This window comes from Oncorhynchus mykiss, chromosome 14 (genome assembly GCF_057628025.1).
Source record: "Oncorhynchus mykiss isolate SJ-2025 chromosome 14, ASM5762802v1, whole genome shotgun sequence".
Lineage (NCBI taxonomy): Eukaryota > Metazoa > Chordata > Actinopteri > Salmoniformes > Salmonidae > Oncorhynchus > Oncorhynchus mykiss.
Window position 1 is genome coordinate 20,211,325 of NC_143035.1, and position 24,636 is coordinate 20,235,960.

Genomic DNA, 24,636 nt, shown 5'->3' on the forward strand with positions numbered 1-24,636 from the left:
GTAGAGACACAAGATGATGTTCCTTGTCAGAGGGATCCTGACGTGCTGCAGGTTAAGAAGGTGGACTTTCTAGCATTTATTATTTTGGTTAACTGCACAGAGCAAATGAAGAAGAAATTGAGAAAATAGGCAACGTTGTGAGCGTTTTTTGTGACTCAGGAACTTTTCTGCAGAAGTCTTACAAGGAATCCTGTCGATGAATGCTCTGTCCTCACAGGCACCTGATCCTGTGTAGGGACGTGATTTGAACTGTAACTGAAGGAGTGGGATGTTTGATTTATTTTAGTATTTTGTATTTTCCTCCTTCCCGCAATGAAATGTATTATTTTTATTTTGTTTCAAAAACGTTGGTCCGCTTACATGCTAAAAACAGACATTGAGGTTAGCCTACATACCAGTCAGGCAGCCCTCGGACCCACAGACAGTGATATTAGGTTCATCAGTAGGCTGGACAGTTAGATTTGTATTGAACTGTGATCAAATTGAACTCGATGTGCAGATTGATACTGTGACACAGAGATCAATCGTATTTTGGTCAGCATACCTTCACAATTTGTCTTGCTGTTAGCAATACGTCAAAACAATTCTAACCTATCATTAGGTTATTTGAAGCAATTACAAAATTGCCTGAATACTCTCCGATCTACAGTAGTTGCCTACATGACGTAATATGAAGTTAATTAGAATTGATTGTCCTTATGTGTAGTGCGTATTGTCATGTGTACATACAGTTAATTCGGAAAGTATTCAGACCCCTTGACCTTAACCTCATTTTGATACATTAGCCTTAATTCTAAAATGGATTAAGAAAAAAGTATCCTCATCTACACACAATACCCCATAATGACAAAGCAAAAACAGGTTTTTCAATTTCTTTGCAAAACTATATATTTTTTTATAGAAATGTAACATTTACATATAGTACCAGTCAAAACTTTCGACACCTATCAGGACACAAGGCGAGACCCAGATGCAGACACATGAGGTAGATGGTTGGAGTCTTAGATGTGTATTGATCCAAAAAGGAGTAGAGCGACATCATTACATCATTGATATATACAGAGAAAAGAGCCCTGTGGCACCCCCATAGAGACTGCCAGAGGTCCGGACAACAAGCCCTCCGATTTGAAACACTGAACGCTATCTGAGAAGTAGTTGGTGAACCAGGCGAGGCAGTCATTTGAGAAGCCAAGGCTATTGAGTCTGCCGATAAGAATGGGTGATTGCCAGAGTCGAAAGCCTTGGCCAGGTCGATGATGACGGCGGCACAGGAATGTATTTTATCGATGGAGGTTATGATATCGTTTAGGACCTTGAGTGTGGCTGAGGTGCACCCATGACCAGCTCGCAAACCAGATTGCATAGTGGAGAAGGTACGGTGGGATTCGAAATGGTCGGTGTTCTGTTTATTAACTTGGCTTTCGAAGAGTGTCTCCCCCTTTGAAGAGGGGGGATAACCGCAGCAGCTTTCCAATCTTTGGGGATCTCAGACGATACAAAAGAGAGGATGAATAGGCTAGTAATAGGGGAGGCCCTCTGCAATCTTCCTCTGCTCTTCAGAAATGCATTTCATCAAAATAAGATAATTCCGAGTCACTCTGACTCCACTTTTCCAAACGCATACTTCACCATTTTCAACACTTTAAGCGGGTGTCCCACATTTGCATCCTTACTCAACAAACAAATCCCAACAAGAAGCGATTCAGTATCATTCACACACTTATCCTCCACTCCAATTTTAGTGGAGGATACGTCCTCTGCCCTCTCTCTCTCCCCTGTCCTCCGTGACCCAGAAACCTGTAGGTGGTCGAGTGGTCGAGGAGAGTATGGCCTTTTCTCAACTGGATTTGCTCAACTCCTGCGTACTCTCCCCTCCATTATCTCCGAACCTACTTTTTGAAAAAGATCAAAAGTAATCGATGAGAGAAGATGAGGAGAGGGGAAGTGGATTAAAATGCGCTTGTCTGCAATGAGGCCTTTTCTCATTTGGGCAAAAGCATGTCCTCCGTCCTCTCTCCGCTGTCTTCCATGACCCGGAAACTGAGTGGTCGAGGAGTGTGTCAATTCGTTAATAGGCAAATGAAAGACGGTCTTCCCCTCTGCCACACCCCCTTTGAATCAGATGTTGTATTGTCAGTTGAGAAAAGCACACACACATTTGAAAACAATATGCTACTTATCCTTTTATCTATAAAATGTCCTGCACAACTAACTTAATTTAAAAGTTGTCTGAGATGAATATAGACTATTTTGAGGAAGTGTACTTATCATGGCGCCGGAGAAGATGTCTGACGTATTACGTGCTCCTAACCGAATGTGTTTTTGTTAGTTTTTTTGCGTTGTTTGTAACTTGTTTTTTTACTTATTCTGTACATAATGTTGCTGCTACCGTCTCTAATGACCGAAAATTGTTTCTGGACATCAGAACAGCGATTACTCACCACAAACTAGCAGAAGCTTTTTTTTCCTTTAACAAATCGTACGAGCCCGACATGAAGGACATACTGCTTTCCCAGGAACAGGCCCAAATACCCGTCATTTGCGTGAAGAGAAGACAGAGAAAAAGAGGACGGAGGTCGGGCTGCATTCTGAGAATTCGAAGGCGATCCCCACCCATTGTCTTCCATTATACTATCTAACATGCAATCATTGGACAATAAAATCAACGACCAACAAGGAAGATTAAACTACCAACTGGACATTAAAAGCTGCAATATCTTATGCTTCACGGAGTTGTGGCTGAACAACAACATTATCAACATACAGCTGACTGGTTATATGCTGCATCGGCAGGATAGACAGCAGCGTCTGATAAGACAAGGGGGGCGGAATATGTATATTTGTAAACAACAGCTGGTGCACGATATCTAAGGAAGTCTCAAGATTTTGCTCTCATGATAAGCTGTAGACCACACTAACTACCTAGAGAGTTTTCATCTGCATTTTTTTGTAGCTGTCTACATACCACCACAGACCGATGCTGGCACTAAGACCGCACTCAATGAGCTGTATTCCGCCATAAGCAAACAGGAAAATGTTCATCCAGAGGCGGCGCTCCTAGTGGCCGGGGACTTTAATGCAGGGAAACTTAAATCTGTTTTACTACATTTCTATCAGCATGTTAAATGTGCAACCGGAGGGAAAAAAACTCTAGACCACCTTTACTCCACACACAGAGACGCGTACAAAGTTCTCCCTCGCCGGAAGCACCAGTGACTCGGTCAATTAAAAAGTGCATTGATGATGTCGTCCCCACAGTGACCGTACGTACATACCTCAACCAGAGGCCATGGATTACAGGCAACATCCTGACTGAGCTATAGGCTAGAGCTGCCACTTTCAAGGAGCGGGACTCTAACCTGGAAGCTTATAAGAAATCCCGATATGTCCTCCGATGAACCATCAAACAGGCAAAGCGTCAATACAGGACTAAGATCGAATCGTACTACACCGGCTCCGACACTCATCGGATGTGGCAAGGCTTGCAAACCATTACAGACGACAAAGGGAAGCACAGCCGAGAGCTGCCCAGCGACCCGTAGCACTCATGTCTGTAACCATGAAGTGCTTTGGAAGGCTGGTCATGGCTCACATCAACACCATTATCCCAGAAAACCTAGACCCACTCCAATTTGCATTACGCCCAAACAGATCGACAGATGATGCCAACTCTATTGCACACCACACGGCCCTTTCCCACCTGGACAAAAGGAACACCTACATGAGAATGCTATTCATTGACTACAGCTCAGCATTCAACACCATAGTGCCTTCAAAGCTCATCAATAAGCTGAGGACCCTGGGACTAAACACCTCCCTCTGCAACCGGATACTGGACTTCCTGATGCCCCGCCCCCAAGGGGTAAGGGTAGGCAACAACACATCCGCCACACTGATCCTCAACACAGGGACCCCTCAGGGGTGCGTGCTCCCTGTTCACTCATGACTGCACGGCCAGGCACAACTCCATCACCATCATTAAGTTTGCCACAACAGTGGTAGACCTGATCACCGACAATGACGAGACAGCCTATAGGGAGGTCAGAGACCTGGTTGTGTGGTGCCAGGACAACAACCTCTCCCTCAACGTGATCAAGACAAAGGAGATGATTGTGGACTACAGGAAAAGGAGGATCTAGCACGCCCCCATTCTCATCGACAGGGCTATAGTGGAGCAGGTTGAGAGCTTCAAGTTCCTTGGTGTCCACATCACCAACAAACTAACATGGTCCAAGCACACCAAGACAGTCGTGAAGAGGGCATGACAACACCTAGTCCCCCGCAGGATACTAAAAATATTTGACATGAGTCCTCAGATCCTCAAAAGGTTCTACAGCTGCACCATCGAGAGCATCCTGGCTGGTATACCAACTGCTCGGCCTCCGACCGCAAGGCACTACAGGGGGTTGTGCGTACGGCCCAGTACATCACTGGGGCCAAGCTTCCTGCCATCCAGGACCTCTATTCCAGGCGGTGTCAGAGGAAGGCCCTAAAAATTGTCAAAGACTCCAGCCACCTTAGTCATAGACTGTTCTCTCTGCTACCGCACGGAAAGCGATACCGGAGCCCCAAGTCTAGGTCCAAGAGGCTTCTAAACAGCTTCTACCCCAAAGCCATAAGACTCTTGAACATCTAATCAAATGGCTACCCAGAGTATTTGCATTGCCCCCACCCCCTCTTTGACGCCGCTGCTACTCTCTGTTATTATCTATGCATCGTCACTTTAATAACTCTACCTACATGTGCATATTACCTCAATTACCTCAACTAACCGGCACATTGACTCTGTACCGTTACCCACTGTATATAGTCTCGCTATTGTTATTTTACTGCTGCTCTTTAATTACTTGTTCCTTTTATTTGTTATTCTTAATCAGATTTTTTTAACTGCATTGTTGGTTAGGGGCTTGTAAGTTAACAATACCTGTTGTATTTGGCGCATGTGACTAATACAATTTGATTAGATTTGTTGCTATGCCGTTTCAAGAGGCACAAACAGTTATATTGCTGTATTTTGGAGAAGAAGCTTCTCATTTAATTTGAGCGCATTTTCTGCCACAATCACTCTTCTCGCTGCCTCTCTTCGATTACCTTTGACCTTTTTCAAAAGGAGGCAAGAGAGGATGGAGGAGAGGATGCAGTTGAGCAAAACTTATTGAGAAAAGAACTGAGTTGTTTGTTTTCTGAATTGTCATGATTATATCTAACCACTAGGTGGAGGCACCTGACACGGCCACACAATACTCAACGCTTTTAGACAAATTACCAAAACTCAGAGTTCAAAATGGGAAACCCACATCCTCAGATCCCAGTCTCACACCCACACACATAGTTAGATACAGTACAATGGTACATCCAAGGGTGAAAGGTTCTACCTGGAACTTAAAAGGGCTCTCCTACAGGAACAGTCGAAGAACCTGTTGGTTCTAGGTAGTCTAAAGTGTAGCCTTTGATGACATCATTGTTGTTACAAGGCTCTACCCAATTAAGCATTATTACAGCCTGCTGTATCTGGTCTCAGCTATTAACTGATTAGAAACTCAGAAATTATGTAAGTCTATAAATGGTTATCAACCCCTGTCCCTGGGACTCTTTATTAGAGACATAGAGATAACAGATGATCAAACAATGAGACAATTCTTATATTTCCAGTTAAATAAAAGAACATTGGAACATCAAACATTTGCTGAGGATGTCAGGGACATGAATGCTATCAGTTGTTGACAGTCGTTATGAATTCACGAGACTTTGTTAATGGCTACATCCTGCTCTGCATCTCTTCTGTGTGTGGGCAATAACTTACGTAAGTGTCATTGATGTGGAAAAGTGAGCAAACAAGGGAACAAACATGGGCCATTAAATGTCTGTCTTTAGAACATCTGGTTTTATGATGGAGGTTTATATAACTGGAAGGATATCTTGGCATTCTATGTGATTCTGCATGTTCAAATTACAGGTTAAGGGATTCACCATGAAAATCATGTGCAAACGCTATCAATAATAAACATTTATCATTGATATAGTTTTTTTGGTGAGAATTGTCATTCAGTTATCAGAAATACAATTATTTAACATACAAAGAACCTACATGGCATAACCTACAGTATTCCAGAGTATGTTTTATATAAATCAATTAATTAATTGTTTTTCAATTAATATTAATCCCTGATTTTACCTCACTGTTTAGAGAGGGTAAAACGTTCTAAAAGCCTACATCCTGACATCCCAAGTGACATTATGATTAAAAAAACAACTGTGAATGATGATATCGAATGAAACAATAAACTCAAGTTTAAAACTACTCATCGATGGTGGCCTCTGACAAGTCATAAATTGGCTGATTGAAATAGACAGAATCCCTGGTGGTGATGATGTAGACAGAATGGTTCCCGCTCTGCTTGTTTACTATCTCCGGTCCAGCCCTTCCAGAGGATCTGCCAAACCCCATCCCTTCTCTGACTCTTCTAGTTCCTTTACGACTCTCTCATCCTCACTGGAGTTCCTGCTGATGCTCTTTAAGCATGGGTTATGCCCTGCACAGATCTCCTTCTGTTCTGATAGAATTTGCTAATTTGCCTAAATTGTGAAAATGGGCATTTTAAACCAATACTGACCAATACTGATCAATACGATTTTTCCATAGGCTAATTTTATTATGAAAGATATAGATTTTCTACTGATGCTTTTCTGTTCAGGAGTAGGCTAACATCTGTGTGCTTTGTTCTCTATGGAGAATGCATATTACAGACACAATTATGTTCTTTGTTGTTTTTTTTATTGACAATGATAATAGAGACTCTAGCCTAGAGTAGAACACAATAGAATAGACCACAGTAAAATAAAACACAGAATATAACACAATAGAATAGAACACAACAGAATAGAACACGGTCAACTAAAACACAATAGAATAGATCACAGTAGAATAGAACACAATAGAACAGAACACACTCTAAAAGGCCACTCTAAAATGTGCAGTTTTGTCACACAACACAATGTTACAGATGTCTCAAGTTTTGAAGGAGCAATTGGCATGCTGACTGCAGGAATGTCCTCCATAGCTGTTGCCAGAGAATGTAATGTTAATTTCTCTATCATAAGTCGACTCCAACATTGTTTTAGAGAATTTGGCAGTATATCCAACTGGCCTTACAACCGCAGACCACGTGTACGGCATAGCGTCAGCGACGGTTTTTCTGATGTCAACGTTGTGAACAGAGTGCCCCATGGTGGCGGTGGGGTTATGGTATGGGCAGGCATAAGCTATGGACAACAAATCCAATTGCATTTTATCATGGCAATTTGATTGCACAGAGATACTGTGACGAGATCCTGAGGCCCATTGTCGTGCCAATCATCCGCCGCCATCACCTCATGTTTCAGCATTATAATGCACGGCCATGTCGCAAGGATCGGTACACATTTCCTGGAAGCTAAAAATGTCCCAGTTCTTCCATGGCCTGCATACTCTCCAGACATGTCACCCATTGAGCATGTATGGGATGGTCTGGATCGACACGTACAACCTTTTTTTAAGGTATCTGTGACCAACAGATGCATATCTGTATTCCCAGCCATGTGAAATCCATAGATTACAGACTAATTTATTGATTTAAATTGACTGATTTCCTTATATGAACTGTAACTCAGTAAAATCTTTGAAATTGTTGCGTTTATATTTTTGATTGGTAGCGTAATATCCCAATGTTTCAAATAGAGAACTCAACCTCCTTTGTTCCTTGCTTTCTGTACTGCCCCTTTAAAATAAGACATTTTAATCTAGGCGTGTTTCCTGCACCCATTGATTAGAAACGAGACAAACTCGCATCGCGTCTTGCGGGAAATCAAAACCATTACACCTTATTTAGGCAACGATTATTTATGATATAGAACTATTGTTTTTTTTTTTGCTTTAAAAAAAATGTATTATGTCTTACTGAATAGACTAATATCAACATAAACCAAGCGATGACTGTCATGTGCGCGCATGTATTATCAGTTTTATGGATGTCACTCGGTCAAGGTCCACGCTCCTGATGCGAGTAGCAAGACTGGATTTCTTTCCTTTGGGCCAAAAAGATCTGACTCAAACAAATTCCGTTATTAAAGGGGAGAATTTAAGATACTGATTACTGTTCTACTCTAGAATGGAAGCCTTCTGGCACTGGAAGGATGTGGACGCACTGAAACGAGGAGAACTTTGATTGCCGAAAATATGGATAGATGCATGGATTTGTTCAAATGAATAACACGAACGACATGTGCTTCACAATCATGTCATTTCAGAACAACTAACGTGGAGTGTGTATAGGAATACGCATATTTGTGAGCTGAATCGCCCGTATAAAAGGTGAAGGAAAAAAACATCTCACGGATATTTCCTGTCACAGGGAAATGTACTTTACCGTATAATTTTCGTTTTGAAAGTCAAGTAAATATTGTAATTTACCTACAGTGGCCTATAAACATTATATGTCACTATAGCTTACTGAGTTGATCAAAACCTGTCAGTATGTCGGCGGTAATGATGACACGGAAGGTACGAAAATGGGAAAAGCTCCCAGGGAAAAACACTTTCTGCTGTGATGGACGCGTAATGATGGCCCGGCAGAAAGGCGTCTTCTATCTAACCTTATTTCTCATTGTTGGCACCTGCTCCTTGTTCTTCGCATTCGAGTAAGTAGATCTGTTTATCCATTGTTTATTTGGGCGATGCTCAAACAACCAAGCAAGCTGTCAAAATAATTCGGCCGTGTTTTCTCAATAAATTCTGAACAAATCAATGTCCCATGATGTTTCCTTAGGTGTGTAAAATGTTTTCTAGGGTGAGGTACTTTTAGGGCCGCAAGTCCGATGAAACTAATAACATGTAGTAGGCCTAAAATAGCTTTTATTTACCCTGTACCAAGCTATGCATTAAGTGATGAGGCATATAAAATATTGAAGAAAAAAAATTCTCCCCACAAAAATCGTTGGCTGAGTGGTATAAGACAGAAACCATTATTGATTAATATCTAGTCTTGCATATTTAATTCCCTTACTGTCCTGTTAAAGGGGCCCTTGCTAAACATTAAGCATTGCCTTTCAGAACATAATAATAAAACGTCAAACCTAGCTTTACAGCCTGGTCTCATAGACGACGTAACATAGTAAGTGTACATCCGTAACACTCAAATGAGTATTATATGTTTAGGAGAGCTACATATGACATGTTGATTGTGGTGGATGAAAATCTAGGTAACAAAGGTTGCGTGTTTGAATCTCATCATGGACAACTTTAGCATTTTAGCTAATTACCAATTTTTCAACTACTTGCTACTTTGCAACTACTAGCATGTTAGCTAACCCTTCCCCTGACTGTAACCATTTAACCTAACCTGCACCTGTATTGGACTTGGCAGGTGGAGCTAGCTGGCCAGGTGTTTTACAACTGAGGTTTCAGAGTGAAACCATAGCCCCCCCCAGAAACAAAGAGCAGTTCGGGCAATGCCTTGTCAGTGTGCCTGTCTAAATATGTTTTTGTTTGTTGCAGATTTATCATTAATTAATAAAAAAATAATAATGGGGGCCTCAAGGAAAAGTGGTCCAGTGTCCAGGCTGATGACAAAATGTTTCCCTCCATGAAATGTAATGCATGATATTCTAACAGCTGGAATCAAGTTTTACCAAGTAATTCTACTGGACAGGGACTGTCACTGCTAGGCTTCTTGGCCTAATGTAATTATCCAGTGGACTGCTGAGGAGCTACAGCAGTGGCTGCAGACTGTAGCTCCCTGGGGCCTCTGGCCTTACAGTAAATGTGCAGCCCTTTCCATCTCTGTGTGCGCTCAAAGGGAGTCTGGGTCGTGTTCATTAGGCACCAAATGTAAGAAAACAGACCGAAACAGGGAGGGGCTGTATCTGGAATCGTCCAATCAATAACGCTCAATTTTATTTTACGTTATTGAAACATTTTGGCATAATGAACAGAACATGTTCTCTGAATCTCCACATAGGGAACTGTTGTCTCGCCCCGGGGCCAGAGTGGAGACTGATATTGCTGATCCCACTAGTTTAGCGCCTGAGGTTGGACCAGGCCCAACAGTAACTAATGGCCAGATCGCCGTTAGCACACTACGTTCGTATTACAGTTGCCCCATAATTATCTCTCATGGGGAGGCCAGAATATTAACATAGAGATTGAGCTGGGGAACAAGGGCTGTAATTCAAAACTCTCCATTACGGAGCAATTTGAGCCATATCAGATCTAGCCCCTTGACAGGCTAATGACAATTTGCTGAAGAAAGAGGCACAGTGGTTTTCATGCTTTTCAGGAGGCATGTTTGAGAGAGTAGCTCACTACCACTAACCAACATCTAGTCACTCCTCTATCAGAAACTGAAGTGATATCTGGGATCTTTCACTTCCACTATACTATATCTCAAAAAATATTAAATGTCCTAACACAGTGGTTCCCAAACTTTTTATAGTCCCGTACCCCTACAAACATTTAACCTCCAGCTGCATACCCCCTCTAGCACTAGGGTCAGCACACTCTCAAATGTTGTTTTTTGCCATCATTGTTCGCCTGCCCCACACACACACTATAAAATACATTTATTAAACTTAAGAACGAGTGTAAGTTCGTCACAACCCGGCTTGTGGGAAGTGAGAAGGAGCTCTTATACGTAGGACCAGGGCACAAATAATAATAATCAATAATTTTACTCTTTATTTAACCATCTTACATATAAAACCTTATTTGTTTATTGACAATTGTGAATAACTCACCACAGGTTAATGAAGGGAGTGCTGGAAAGGATACACATAACTCTGCAATGTTGTATTGGAGAGAGTCTCAGTCTTAAATCATTTCCCCCACACAGTTTGTGCCTCTAGTTTTCATGGTAGTGAGGGCCGAGAATCCACTCTCACATAGGTATGTGGTTGCAATGGTCATCAGTGTCTTAACAGTGCAATTTGCCAAGGCAGGATACTCTGAGCGCAGCCCAATCCAGAAATCTGGCAGTGGCTTCTGATTAAATTCAATTTTCACAGAACCGCTTGTTGCAGTTTCGATGAGGCTCTCTTGTTCAGATATCGGTAAGTGGACTGGCATGAAAGGGATAATGAATCCAGTTGTTTGTCATCTGTTATATCACATTTGACATTGTCTGTAAGCTTGAGTTCATTTGCACACAAAAAATCATACAATGATGGAAGGCCTTGTTGATGCGGACAGAGAAGAGCTCCAACTTCTTAATCATAGCCTCAATTTTGTCCCGCATATTGAATATAATTGCGAAGACTCCCTGTAATCCTGGATTCAGATCATTCAGGCGAGAAAAAGCATCACCCAGATAGGCCAGTAGTGTGAGAAACATCATGCAAGCAGTCAGACAAGTGAAAATTATGGCCAGTAAAGAACTTTAAGTTCGTGTCAATAAAAAAAAAATTTAAAAACGTGTCAATATTTTGCCCCTTGATAACCAGCGCAATTCTGTATGTTGTAAAAGCATTACATGGTCGCTGTCCACATCATTGCATAATGAAGAAAATACACAAGAGTTCAGGGGCCTTGCTTTAACAAAGTTAACCATTTTCACTGTAGTGTCCAAAACCTATTTCAAGCTGTCAGGCATTTCCTTGGCAGCAAGAGACTTTGTGGATGCTGCAGTTTACCCAAGTGGCGTCGGGAGCAACTGTTTGCACGCGTGTTACCACTCCACTATGTCTCCCTGTCATGGCTTTTGTGCCATCAATACAGATACCAACACATCTTGACCACCAAAGTCAATTTAATGTCACAAAGTTGTCCTGTACTTTAAAAATATCCTCTCCTGTTGTCCTGGTTTCCAGTGGTGTGCAGAAGAGGATGTCTTCCTTAATTGACCCCCCATAAAAGTAACGGACATATACCAGGAGCTGTGCCAGGCCCGCCACGTCTGTTGACTCATCCAGCTGTATTGCAAATAATTCACTGGCTTGTATGCAAAGCAGTGATTGTTTCAAAACATCTTCTGCCATGTCACTAATGTGTCGTGAAACAGTGTTGTTTGGTGAAGTCATTGTCTGTATAGTTTTTTGGCCTTTTCCCCCACGTTGTCCCAGCCATATCCGCAGCAGCAGGAATAATTAAGTCCTCCACAATAGTATGGGGCTTGCCTGGCTTAGCCACACGGTAGCTCACCATATAAGACACTTCTAGCCCCTTATTAATGGGATCTGTTGCTTTTATACATGTCTTACTACTCGAAAGTCGTCTTAATTCTCACTCAAACTCCCTCGGCTTATTTTTCAAAATGGCATTTTTGGTTTCTAAATTTCTGCGCAAGAGTGAAGGTTTCATCGAGTTGTGAAGGTTTCATCGAGTTGTGAAGGTTTCATCGAGTTGTCAGATAGTACTTTTGCACATAAACTCAGCAAAAAAAGAAACTTTCTTTCAAAGATAATTAGAGATTATCTGTAGAGATGTAGTAGAGATGGTATGTGTCTCTGTGGATGCGGGGCTAAATTTTATTTAACCATTTATCAATTTTCAAGTAAATGGAAAGAGCAGCAGCTACGGAATTATGGAATTGGAATTATTTGACTAGGCTACCTGTATTTGACATTGTTATTTCGCTGAACACTAGATGGTTTAATTTTATTTTTGGCAGTGAAACGTGGCTACTCACATTGGAAAATATAAATGTATGGATTGAAAATGTGGAGGTGAATCACATTTTTACTTGCGGGTACGCGCAATGGGAATACCTGTCCTAACACACAGATGTCTAAATCTTAAAATGATCATGGGCCAGACAAGTCAAAATCACGTAAAAATAGACAGGACTTCTCCAATTCCCATGGATCTGGCCTTGTCCCATGAGCTCTTTGGACTGTATGTACAACACGAATCCAGACGTGAAAGGCTAAAGGAGGAGAGTGATAGAGTGCTGCATCAGATGACCTGGCCTCCACAGTGTTATTTTATAGTTTTGATGTCTTCACTATTCTACTATGTAGAAAATAGTAAAAATAAAGATGAACCATTGAATGAGTAAGTGTGTCCAAACTTTTGACTGGTACTGTATGTCCATTATGGACTGTATGGCTTGACAATAGGCGTTGGCTACAGCACATGGAGTTATGGAATGAGGTTGCCATGGATCATCTATGGGACAGATTCTGCAGCTGGACACAGAGGGTCTGTGATTATCTGTTGTATCTGGCGACAGTTTGACATTCCTCATTTAGCAAGAATGTTACTAATATTGTAGACTAAACTACTAGTCTTATATGAGTAAGGAAACAATGATGGAAACCACTTTTGATGGCTGTACTTTCATGGTTTACACCAATAGGATACTGGTCAGGATAATCATCGCTGGTGTAGCATCCTCTTTACTAGAGGTCGACCGATTTATGATTTTTCAACGCCGATACCGATTTATTAGAGGACCAAAAAAAGCTGATACCGATTTAAAAACTTTTTTTTTTTACATTTTAGATTTTTTTATTTATTTAAAAAATATATATTTATTTGTAATAATGACAATTACAGCAATACTTAATGAACACTTATTTTAACTTAATATAATACATCAATAAAATCAATTTAGCCTCAAATAAATAATGAAACGTGTTCAATTTGGTTTAAATAATGCAAAAACAAAGTGTTGGAGAAGAAAGTAAAAGTGCAATATGTGCCATGTAAGAAAGCTAACATTTAAGTTCCTTGCTCAGAACATGAGAACATATGAAAGCTGGTGGTCCCTTTTAACATGAGTCTTCAATATTCCCAGGTAAGAAGTTTTAGGTTGTACTTATTATAGGAATTATAGGACTATTTCTCTCTATACCATTTGTATTTCGTTAACCTTCTTATAGGCACTTTAGTAATGCCAGTGTAACAGTATAGCTTCCGTCCCTCTCCTCGCTCCTACCTGGGCTTGAACCAGGAACACAACGACAACAGCCACCCTCGAAATAGCGTTACCCATCGCTCCACAAAAGCCGCGTCCCTTGCAGAGCAAGGGGAACAACCACTCCAAGTCTCAGAGTGAGTGACGTTTGAAACGCTATTAGCTCGCACCCCGCTAACTAGCTAGCCAGTTCACATCGGTTACACGAGCCTAATCTCGGGAGGTGATAGGCTTGAAGTCATAAACAGCAGAGCTGCTGGCAAAAAGCACTGAAGTGCTGTTTGAATGAATGCCGGAAGGTTGCAAGTTCAAACCCCTGAGCTGACAAGGTACAAATCTGTCGTTCTGCCCCTGAACAGGCAGTTAACCCACTAGGCTATCATTGAAAATAAGAATTTGTTCTTAACTGACTTGCCTATGTAACAGTATAACTTTAGACCGTCCCCTCGCCCATACCCGGGTGCGAACCAGGGACCCTCTGCACACATCATCAACAGTCACCCTCGAAGCATCGTTACCCATCGCTCTGGCTACCATTGCTCAGTCAGACTGCACTATCAAATCATAGACTTAGTTATAACATGAAAACACACAGAAATATGATCCTTAGGTCATTAATATGGTAAAATCCGGAAACTATTTTATTTTTTATTTGACCTTTTATTTAACTAGGTGTAACGGATAGCTTAGTTAGCGGTGGTGCGCGCTAAATAGCGTTTCAATCGGTGACGTCACTACCTTGAAGTAGTGGTTCCCCTTGCTCTGCAAGGGCCGCGGCTTTTGTGGAGCGATGGGTAACGATGCTTCGAGGGTGACTGTTGATGATGTGTGCAGAGGATCCCTGGTTCGCACCCGGGTATGGGCGAGGGGACGGTCTAAAGTTATACTAGGCAAGTCAGTTAAGAACAAATTCTTATTTTCAATGACAGCCTAGTGGGTTAACTGCCTGTTCAGGGGCAGAATGACAGATTTGTACCTTGTCAGCTCAGGGGTTTGAACTTGCAACCTTCCGGTTACTAGTCCAACGCTCTAACCATTTGGCTACCCTGCCGCCCCAACTATCATCTCGAAAACAAGACATTTATTCTTTCAATGAAATACGTTCCGTATTTTATCTAACGGGTGGCATCTATAAGTCAAAATGTTATGTCATAATTACATACAATTCTGGCAAATTAGGCAGCCCAAACTGTTGCATATTCACTGACTGCGTGCAATGAACACAAGAGAAGTGACACAATTTCACCTGGTTAATATTGCCTGCTAACCTGGATTTCTTTTGGCTAAATATGCAAGTTTAAAAATATATACTTCTGTGTATTGATTTTAAGAAAAGCATTGATGTTTATGGTTAGGTACACATTGGAGCAACAATACGCACCACATCGATTATATGCAACGCAGGACACTAGATAACTACACATGGTTGATGATATTACTAGTTTAACTAGTGATTATGATAGATTTTTTTTTAATGCTAGCTAGCAACTTACCTTGACTTAATGCATTTGTGTAACAGGCAGTCTCCTCGTGGAGTGCAATGAGAGGCAGGTGGTTAAAGCTTTGGACTAGTTAACTGTAAGGTTGCAAGATTGAATCCCCCGAGCTGACAAGGTGAAAATCTGTCGTTCTGCCCCTGAACGAAGCAGTTAACTCACCGTTCCTAGGCCGTCATTGAAAATAAGAATGTGTTCTTAACTGACTTGCCTAGTTAAATAAAAGTGTTAAAAAATACATTTTTTAAATCGGCCAAATCGGTGTCCAAAAATACAGATTTCCAATTTGTTATGAGAACTTGAAATCGGCCCTAATTAATCAGCCATTCCAATTAATCGGTCGACCTCTACTCTTTACACGGAATATATGTAGTTGTTTTCAGAGGGGAGACAGATCTAACCATGGGTTCGTTCTTTAGGCACCAAACTAAAGAAAACCGTCTGAATCCGAATCCGAAACCGAATGAGTTCAACTGAGCGGTCCTATCTGAGCTTGGCCAAGAACAAAGGCTCGTGTTCATTTTCCATTTTCGTTTGCACACTGTTCTGCTTTATGTACCCTAACAAATCACAACCCAGTTCTGACAGCTCAGGGTCAACAACTTTAGAGGAATCCTACGATTACATTACTCTAGGAGATCCAGCTTAGTTCTCCTCCCACTAATTATATTGATGTTTGTCCATGAAGATCCAACACACACATCTTCCTTGGGAATCAATTCACTGCATTAGGGCCAGGTTCCTTTCATGTTAGTTTTTGGATTAAAAAGTAGCAACAGGGCATAGATTGGAGGACAGAGAGGCAGTGTCCTCCTGAGCAGGCTGGACCCAGTCCAAGAACAACCAACCAACCAACTGGGTAAACCTCTACTTATCACCACTGATAAGCAGTGTAGTGAGGGAGGCTCCCCCTGAAGAGTAGCTGCCCTACTAATGAGCAACACCTACACAAAACAGATGAGCCAAATTGGTAGAAACAAATTGTAGGATGAAGCGATCTCCATGCTTTTGTTCCTTGTTCCAGCATTGATTCGTACAATAGGATTGTGTGGTCTCTGTATGCTTTGCAACAAACAGAAATGAGCATTTCTTATTGGTCCAGGTCCCTAATTTTCTGTATTTTTTTCTTCTGTTTGATGCTAAATGAACAGGCTCAGGCTTTGATAGTCATTTGGCTCTGTGAACTGAAGGCCTGGCTGTTGCAGTACAAGTCCTCATGGGGGTGGCTAGTCTAGCAGAGAGGCCCTTGGCTTCTCCCGGTCAGATCCCTCAAATATTGTGTGTGTGTGTGTGGCTCGGGAGGGGGAGAGATTGCACTGCCAAGTGCTGACCTTAGTGTGACTCTGGCCAGAGGATATCTAGTAACAGACCTGAGGTCCCCCCGGGTATCCAGCTTCCCCTCTGTGTGTGTCTAAATCAGCAAATTAAATGTGTTTTATGATTGAACAGGTAAAGGTAGTCTCCCTGGTTGTCTGTTTTCTTCTTAATTTTGGTGTCTAACGAACACAACCCAGTCAGTGCCCTGATTTCATATTCAGAACAACTGTATCTATTTCCAATTATCATAAAGTAGTCTTTCTTCCCTAAAATATTTGTTTAAGGTTTTGTTTATAGGGAGAGTGAATTTCAGTGAAATTATCCTGTTCATAACTGTACTTCAAGTCCAGGAGGTGAGCTAGGGGGAGAGACTTTACATGTTTTTCACCTCCATTCCCAAGTGCTTTGAAATGGAAGACACATGCCACCATTCTCCCATGAGATGTCTGTCATCTCTATAAAGGACTCAGGTGTGCGGTACTGCCTCATAGCCACTCTGGCAGCATTTTGGGTCTTACGGTTTCGGTCCCTTCTCAATTAGTAGATATTGATCTACTGGGCCCTGGTCAGAAGCAGTGCACTATAGGGGAAAGGGTGCCATTTGGAACGCAGCCGTTGTATTGCAGTGGCTTGTTGGGTCCTTATTGATTCTCCACACTACTATGTTCCTTTTTCCTCTCTGTCAGAGGTCACTGGTGTGGTATTTCGTGTAATCACATCGTTGTGATCTAATTTATTAATGAATCACTTTGTTCTGCTCCACTGTTACAACTTGTTTCTGAACATTAATATCAGACAGTTTTCAATTCCAACTGGTTTATTTGATTGTCCTTAAGCTGAGTAACCAATTGTAGTGTTATTTTTTTTAAACTGCACCCTTACTGTAGGTTGGGGTTTCTTTCTTATTGTTCAAAGGGCAATGTCCAGACAGCACTTTTAGTCTTGTGGCCATTCTTGGTCTCAAGCCAATATGTCATGAAGACAACCGGGCACAAACCTTGGTAAGTTCAGATAGGAGATTTATGTCTAGAACAAACATGACATGTAGAATAAGGAATCACATACTACCTGCAGAACATGCCCCAGTTGTTGCTGAGATGACTGTGACTTAGAGATCACTAGGGACTCTGGTCAGAATATACAGCGGTGAATATTATGGAACTCTTTCCTGGGTCAGAGAACTGTTTACTGTGTGTGTGTGTGAGAGAGAAAGCTTACAAAAGAGAGAGGTTACACAGCAGGCCTACTGCAGATCTGCTAGCGCAGCAGTATAGTACATAATTCACTTCTGCTTTCCAACAGACAGCTAGCGCCGGTGTTATGCATTCATAAAGGCTTGGTATGAGATACTCAGTGAAGGCAAATGTCAGGAGTGGCAAAGCTAAGGCATGACATATTCCTTGGTTCGACTTTTTTTTAAGGCTGCAACGTCTCCGCCTCTCCTCATCTCCACTCTTGAAATACATGATCGGCCCGTTTCCCAGACACAGATTAAGCCTAGTCCTGGGCTAAAAAGCAGGAAATTGGGCAGATAAGTCTCAAACTGAGAATTGCTCCCAATTTCATGGACACCTCAACAAAAAAATATAATTTCTTAGTTCTTGTTACTTAACAAGTCCTGTACCTATCCTCTTATCAGTGTTGAGTGTGAAGTTAAATGGTTTAAAGTCTAGATTAGAGAGCCCTCAATCAAATGTCCCTCCCCCTCCAGTTAAAATGTAACAGTAAAGTGTTTACTCTGCATCTGTTACCTATTATAATTTATACCAGGTAGAGCCAGTGGTTGATATGTTAGCTCTGCTATCAATGTATTCAAAGAACTGGCTGTTACAAGCCTCATGTGTTAGGAAAGTGTGTGACAAATTGTACAGGTTCTATGGCATGCAGGTTGGGCTCAAGGCCCAATTTTAAAGGGATAGTTAAGAGAAATTACATATTTAGATTTCTTAAAGGAATTTTGTTGCTCAATGACTTGGTTTGATGTTATTTTGAGATGACCTGAGGGCATAAATATAGTCTACTTTGGGGAGCCATTCTCACCGATGATAACGAGGGAGAGAAAGAACAAACAAGGAATATATGACAACATATTAAAGGCCCAGTGCAGTCAAAAATTGAGATTAGCTGTTTTTTTATATATTTTTCCACACTGAGGTTGGAATAGTATTGCTAAATTGTGAAAATTAGGATAATGCTGATTTTTTAAGTGTAAGATCTGTTTGAAAATAATGCCTGTTTTGGAGGGATGTAGTTGTGGCCTGCCTTGTGATATCCCCAGGTGGTAAATTAGGTTGTGTCTACAGTTACATGCGACTTCGGCTATCAGAACACAAAGCTTGCAATGAAAAGACTGGTCTAGACCCACAAGTTGCTTTGTGGTCTGATTGTGTTCAGATCTGTCTGACCACTTCAGGAGGTGGTCAGGGTTGCATTGTGTGGAGATTTCTCCTCAATCTGGATTCTACCAGAACTCCATTATCAGAATACTAAAGCTGCATGAACTGTCAGGTCCAGAGACATCCTTAGTTAATAGACCAATAAGAGTTCCAAACCCCTCGGCCAATAACAGCTAGTTTTCAAGTTTTCCCCTCCCCACCCAGACAACTCCCAGACAGTCCTAGCAAAATTCTTGCTTGAGAAATTGCTATTTTTGTTTATTTTTCACCACGTTATCAATTTTAAAAATCACAGTAAGGTGCTTAATTATAACCCAGCAAGGATTTGATGTTGAGACAAAAATGGCTGCATTGATCATATTGAGAGATTTTCAGAAGGCAAATAATACTGAACACAGAATCTGACAATGAGTGTTGAGTCTGAACGTGATTAATTACGCTGTTGATGAAAACTGAAACAGCAAAATGAAAAGAGCCATGCTTAAATTTGACTGGTTTATCGCATTTTTTATTTAAAACAAATATATAGCTCAGTCCATCTGCCTCAGGGCTTAATCTAGTGGAAATGTATATTGATTGGCTGGATCTCTGCTCCTTTTAATTTTTCCATTAGTGTTGAAAATGTAGCCTGTTCCCAGATCTGTTTGTGCCATCTTTCCAACTCCTATGGTCATTGTCAAGCAAAGGAGTTGGACACAGCGCAAACAGATGTGGAACCAGACTATTAAACAGGTACTGGGTGGAAACGTATAGCACCTGTATGCAGACTTACCTGTCCAATCTACATAGTGCCTTTTGCCCCACTAAGTTCAAAGTAATAAATCCTGAAGTCAAGTCAATCTCCATAATGTGAAAGGAACAGGTAGACTTTGTCACCCTGTGTTTTGTTGACTCACTCTTGTACACTGTAGCTACACCCCTCCCTCTTACCGAACATTTTCACTATGATGTATGAGTATTTGAGTCAGCATAAAATGGCACCCAAACAAAAAGAGGAAATTCAACATTTTTAAATGGGAACTGAATATGACAGAACCAGCCTAACCAGTCAGTGTCTGGGGCTTCCATCATAAACGTGCCTTGTGCATGGGTACCAGACTGATTTGGGAGAAAGTTTGTTTTTCAACTAGAACGCATTTTCTTGGATTGATTATGTTTGGGATTTTGTAGGAAGATCCACCATCTTTATACATCAGGATCCACAAAAAATCAGGTGTTTTTTAAAATAATTTCCGTTTGCATAATCAAACCTATATCCTGTTACACCAGTTACACTGTGAAATACACTCAAGACTCATCAACCTGTCCAACATGGACATTGGCCTGTACTGTATGACCAGATGTGGTAATACTTTCCCATTTTGTCTTCATAAGGAATTATATGCGTCATGTATAGCTCATAAGGCGTAATACATGTGCTTATGCATTATGAAGAGGGTGTTCATAGGACATGTTATCATAATACATCTCTCCACATGGGGAGCAGTACATTATAATGCATCATGCACAGCTTATATGGCATTACAAATGTGATTATTATGAAGAGGGAGGTGTTATATATTAGTACTAGTCAAGATTGGACACACCTACTCATTCAAGGGTTTTTCTTTATTTTCACTACTTTCTACATTGTAGATTAATAGTGAAGACATCAAAACTATGAAATAACACATGGAATCATGTAGTAATGAAAAAATTGTTCAATCAAAATATATTTGAGATTATTCAAAGTAGCCACCCTTTGCCTTGACAGCTTTGCACACTCTTGGCATTCTAAACCAGCTTCACCTGGAATACTTTTCCAAAAGTCTTGAAGGAGTTCCCACATGCTGAGCACTTGTTGGCAGCTTTTCCTTCATTCTGTGGTCCAACTCATCCTAAACCATCTCAATTTGGTTTAGTTCAGGTGACTATGGAGGCTAGGTCATCTGATGCAGCACTCCATCATTCTCCTTCTTGGTCAAATTGCCCTTACACAGCCTGGAGGGGTGTTGGGTCATTGTCTTGTTGAAAAACAAATGATGGGATGGTGTATCACTGCAGAATGCTGTGGTAGCCATGCTGGTTAAGTGTGCCTTGAGTTTTACATAACTGACAGTGTCACCAAGAAAGCACCATCACAACACCACCTCCATGCTTCACTATGGAAACCACACATACGGAGATCATCTTTTCACCTACTCTGCGTCTCACAAAGACATGGCGGTTGGAACCAAAAATCTAATTTGGACTCAGTCCAAGAGGACAGATTTCCACCGGTCTAATGTCCATTGCTCGTGTTTCTTGGCCCAAGCAAGTCTCTCCTATTCTTATTGTTGTCCTCTAGTGATGGTTTCTTCGTAGCAAATTGACCATGAAGGCCTGATTCATGCAGTCTCCTCTGAACTGTTGATGTGTCTGTTACTTGAACTCTGTGAAGCATTTATTTTGTCTGCAATTTCTGAGGCTATTATCCTCTGCAGCAGAGGTAACTCTGGTAACTCTTCCTTTCCTGTGGCGCTCCTCATGAGAGCCAGTTTTTCATCATAGCACATGATGGTTTTTGCGACTGCACTTAAAGAAACTTTAAAAGTGCTTGAAATTTTCAGAATTGACTGACCTTCATGTCTTGAAGTAATGATGCTGCTGTTTCTCTTTGCTTATTTGAGATGTTCTTGCCATAATATGGAGTTGGTCTTTCACCAAATAGGGGTGGTATACAGAAGATAGGGCTATCTTGTCACAACACAACTGATGTACAATGTAGAATATAGTAACAATAAAGACAAACCCTTAAATGAGTAGTTGTCAACTTTTGACTGGTACTATAGATATATATTCTTACATTGTGGATGTGTGATCTCTCCACACGGGGAAGAAGGAGAGCAGCTTCTCTATTAATAGCTCAATGCAGTGGCCTGTGGTGCTTGCCAATCTGCCGCAGCACTTTACAGAATGCCTTTGCCACCATGACAGGAAAAGGGGATTTTTTTGTTATGGGGCGTCCTGGCTGCAGAGTGGCGTCCTGAGTCTATTGGCAGTTTTACAGTTTAGGCGTGCCAATTGGACTCGTGTTAATACTGCTCCTCCCCCCTCCGGAGGGTGAGAGCGTTTAGAAGTGTAAACATGGTCTCCGGCTGTTGTTGATTCTTGGGCCATGGCTGCAGTGTGTGTGAAGCCCTAGGGAAGGGTTGCAGACCAAACTGTTTTAACTGCATGCTGTGTCAGTAAACAACTTCTGAACACCGTTCTACAAGGACGTGTAGAGGCTTGTTTCTTAGTGCCGACTGTTTGTGCAGCGCTTTCGTTGACAATTAGGGGATTCTAATAGTCTCATGTGTAAGACGAGGGCTTCTTCAACCTCTGGTGTAGTTATCTTCTCAGCCGTATTATTGTGCTGCCACAGATTTGCTCCTGGGCCATGTAAATACATATTTTTTTAATCAGATATTGAGTGTGTTTTGATGTGAAATTCAAATGTTCCACTCACAATTCATGAGGATTTGCATCATCATAACTAAACAGAATAATCACATGGTACTGTAACTACCCTGCTTTAGCTTAATGTTTCACGAGTCAATCACATTATCAAATCAAATGTATTTATATAGCCCTTCTTACATCAGCTGATATCTCAAAGTGCTGTACAGAAACCCAGCCTAAAACCCCAAACAGCAAGCAATGCAGGTGTAGAAGCACGGTGGCTAGGAAAAACTCTCTAGAAAGGCCAAAATCTAGGAAGAAACCTTGAGGAACCAGGCTATGAGTGGTGGCCAGTCCGCTTCTGGCTGTGCCGGGTGGAGATTATAACAGAACATGGCCAAGATGTTCAAATGTTCATAAATGTCCAGCATGGTCAAATAATAATAATCACAGTAGTTGTCGAGGGTGCAGCAAGTCAGCACCTCAGGAGTAAATGTCAGTTGGCTTTTTATAGCCGATCATTAAGAGTACCTCTACCGCTCCTGCTGTCTCTAGAGAGTTGAAAACAGCAGGTCTGGGACAGGTAGCACATCCGGTGAACAGGTCAGGGTTCCATAGCCGCAGGCAGAACAGTTGAAACTGGAGCAGCAGCACGGCCAAGTGGACTGGGGACAGCAAGGAGTCATCAGGCCAGGTAGTCAGTCCTGAGGCATGGTCCTCAGGCCCTCCGAGAGAAAGAAAGAGAGAATTAGAGAGAGCATACTTAAATTCACACAGGACACTGGGTAAGACAGGATAAGTACTCCAGATATAACAGACTGACCCTAGCCCCCCGACACATAAACTACTGCAGCATAAATACTGGAGGTTGAGACAGGAGGGGTCAGGAGACATTATAATCACTCACTATGGAGTATTCAGTCAACATTGAGAGAGTTGTGTGGTGCTGGAATATTATTAATCTATGGTCCTCTTGTCACATCTGCAGGTGCCCATACCTGGCAATCCACCTGTCCCCTGCCATCCCGGTCTTCGCTATCCTCCTCTTCTTTTTCGTCATGGCCATGCTGCTGAGGACCAGCTTTAGTGACCCGGGCGTGTTGCCGCGCGCACTCCCCGAGGAGGCCACCTTCATCGAGATGGAGATCGGTGAGAAAGTTTACCCTACCTGTGTTATCATCCTTCCATTGGCCCTGTATAGAAACAACCCCTGGGCCATATCCCATGTATACACTGAACAAAAATATAAACGTGACATGTGAAATGTTGATCCCATGTTTCATGAGCTGAAATAAACGATCCCAGAAGTGTTCCATACACACACACAGCTTAATTATCAACAACAACAAAAAGATTGTGGCATATCAAGAAGCTAATAAAACAGCATAATAATTGAACAGGTGCACCTTGTGCTGGGGATAATAAAAGGCTATTCTAAAATGTGCAGTTTTGTCACACAACACAATGCTGCTGATGTCTCAAGTTTTGAGAAAGCATGAAATTGGCATGCTGACTGCAGGAATGTCCACCAGAGCTGTTGCCAGAGAATTGAATTCCCATTTCTCTACCATAAGCTGTCGCCAACGTAATTTTAGAGAATTTAGCAGTACGTCCAACCGGCCTCACAACCGCAGACCATGTGTAACCACGCCAGCCCAGGAACACCACATCTGGCTTGTTCACCTGCGGGATGGTCTGAGACTAGCCACCGGAAAGCTGATGAAACTGTGGGTTTGCCCAACCAAAGAATTTCTGCACAAACTGCAAGAAACCATCTCAGCGAAGCTTATCTATGTGCTCGTCGTCCTCACCAGGGTCTTGACCTGACCACAGCAAATGCTCACCTTTGATGCCCACTGGCACGCTGCTGTGAGTCCTGGTTTCAACTGTACCGTGCAGATGGCACGGTATGTATGTATGTATGTCGTCGTGTGGGCGAGCAGTGTCAATGTTGTGAACAGAGTGCACCATGGTGGGGTTATGGTATGAGCAGGCATAAGCTACAATTGCATTTTATCAATGGCAATTTGAATGACAATGATCCTGGGGCCCATTGTCGTGCCATTCATCTGCCACCATCACATCATGTTTCAGCATGATAATGCACATCCCCATCTCGCAAGGATCTGTACAGATTTC

The 24,636-nt window shown here is 41.8% G+C and overlaps 1 protein-coding gene across 1 annotated transcript in view; it reads left to right on the forward strand.

The window, feature by feature from the left end:
- Positions 1 to 7,766: 7,766 nt before the first annotated feature.
- Positions 7,767 to 24,636, forward strand: part of LOC110488959 (palmitoyltransferase ZDHHC9) — a 42,725-nt gene continuing 25,855 nt past the window's right edge. Inside the window, exons 1-2 of the mRNA XM_036943122.2 lie at positions 7,767 to 8,676; positions 23,486 to 23,646. Of these exons, the coding sequence (XP_036799017.1) occupies positions 8,513 to 8,676; positions 23,486 to 23,646 (325 nt within the window). The 5' untranslated portion in view covers positions 7,767 to 8,512. The remainder of the gene's footprint in view (positions 8,677 to 23,485; positions 23,647 to 24,636) is intronic.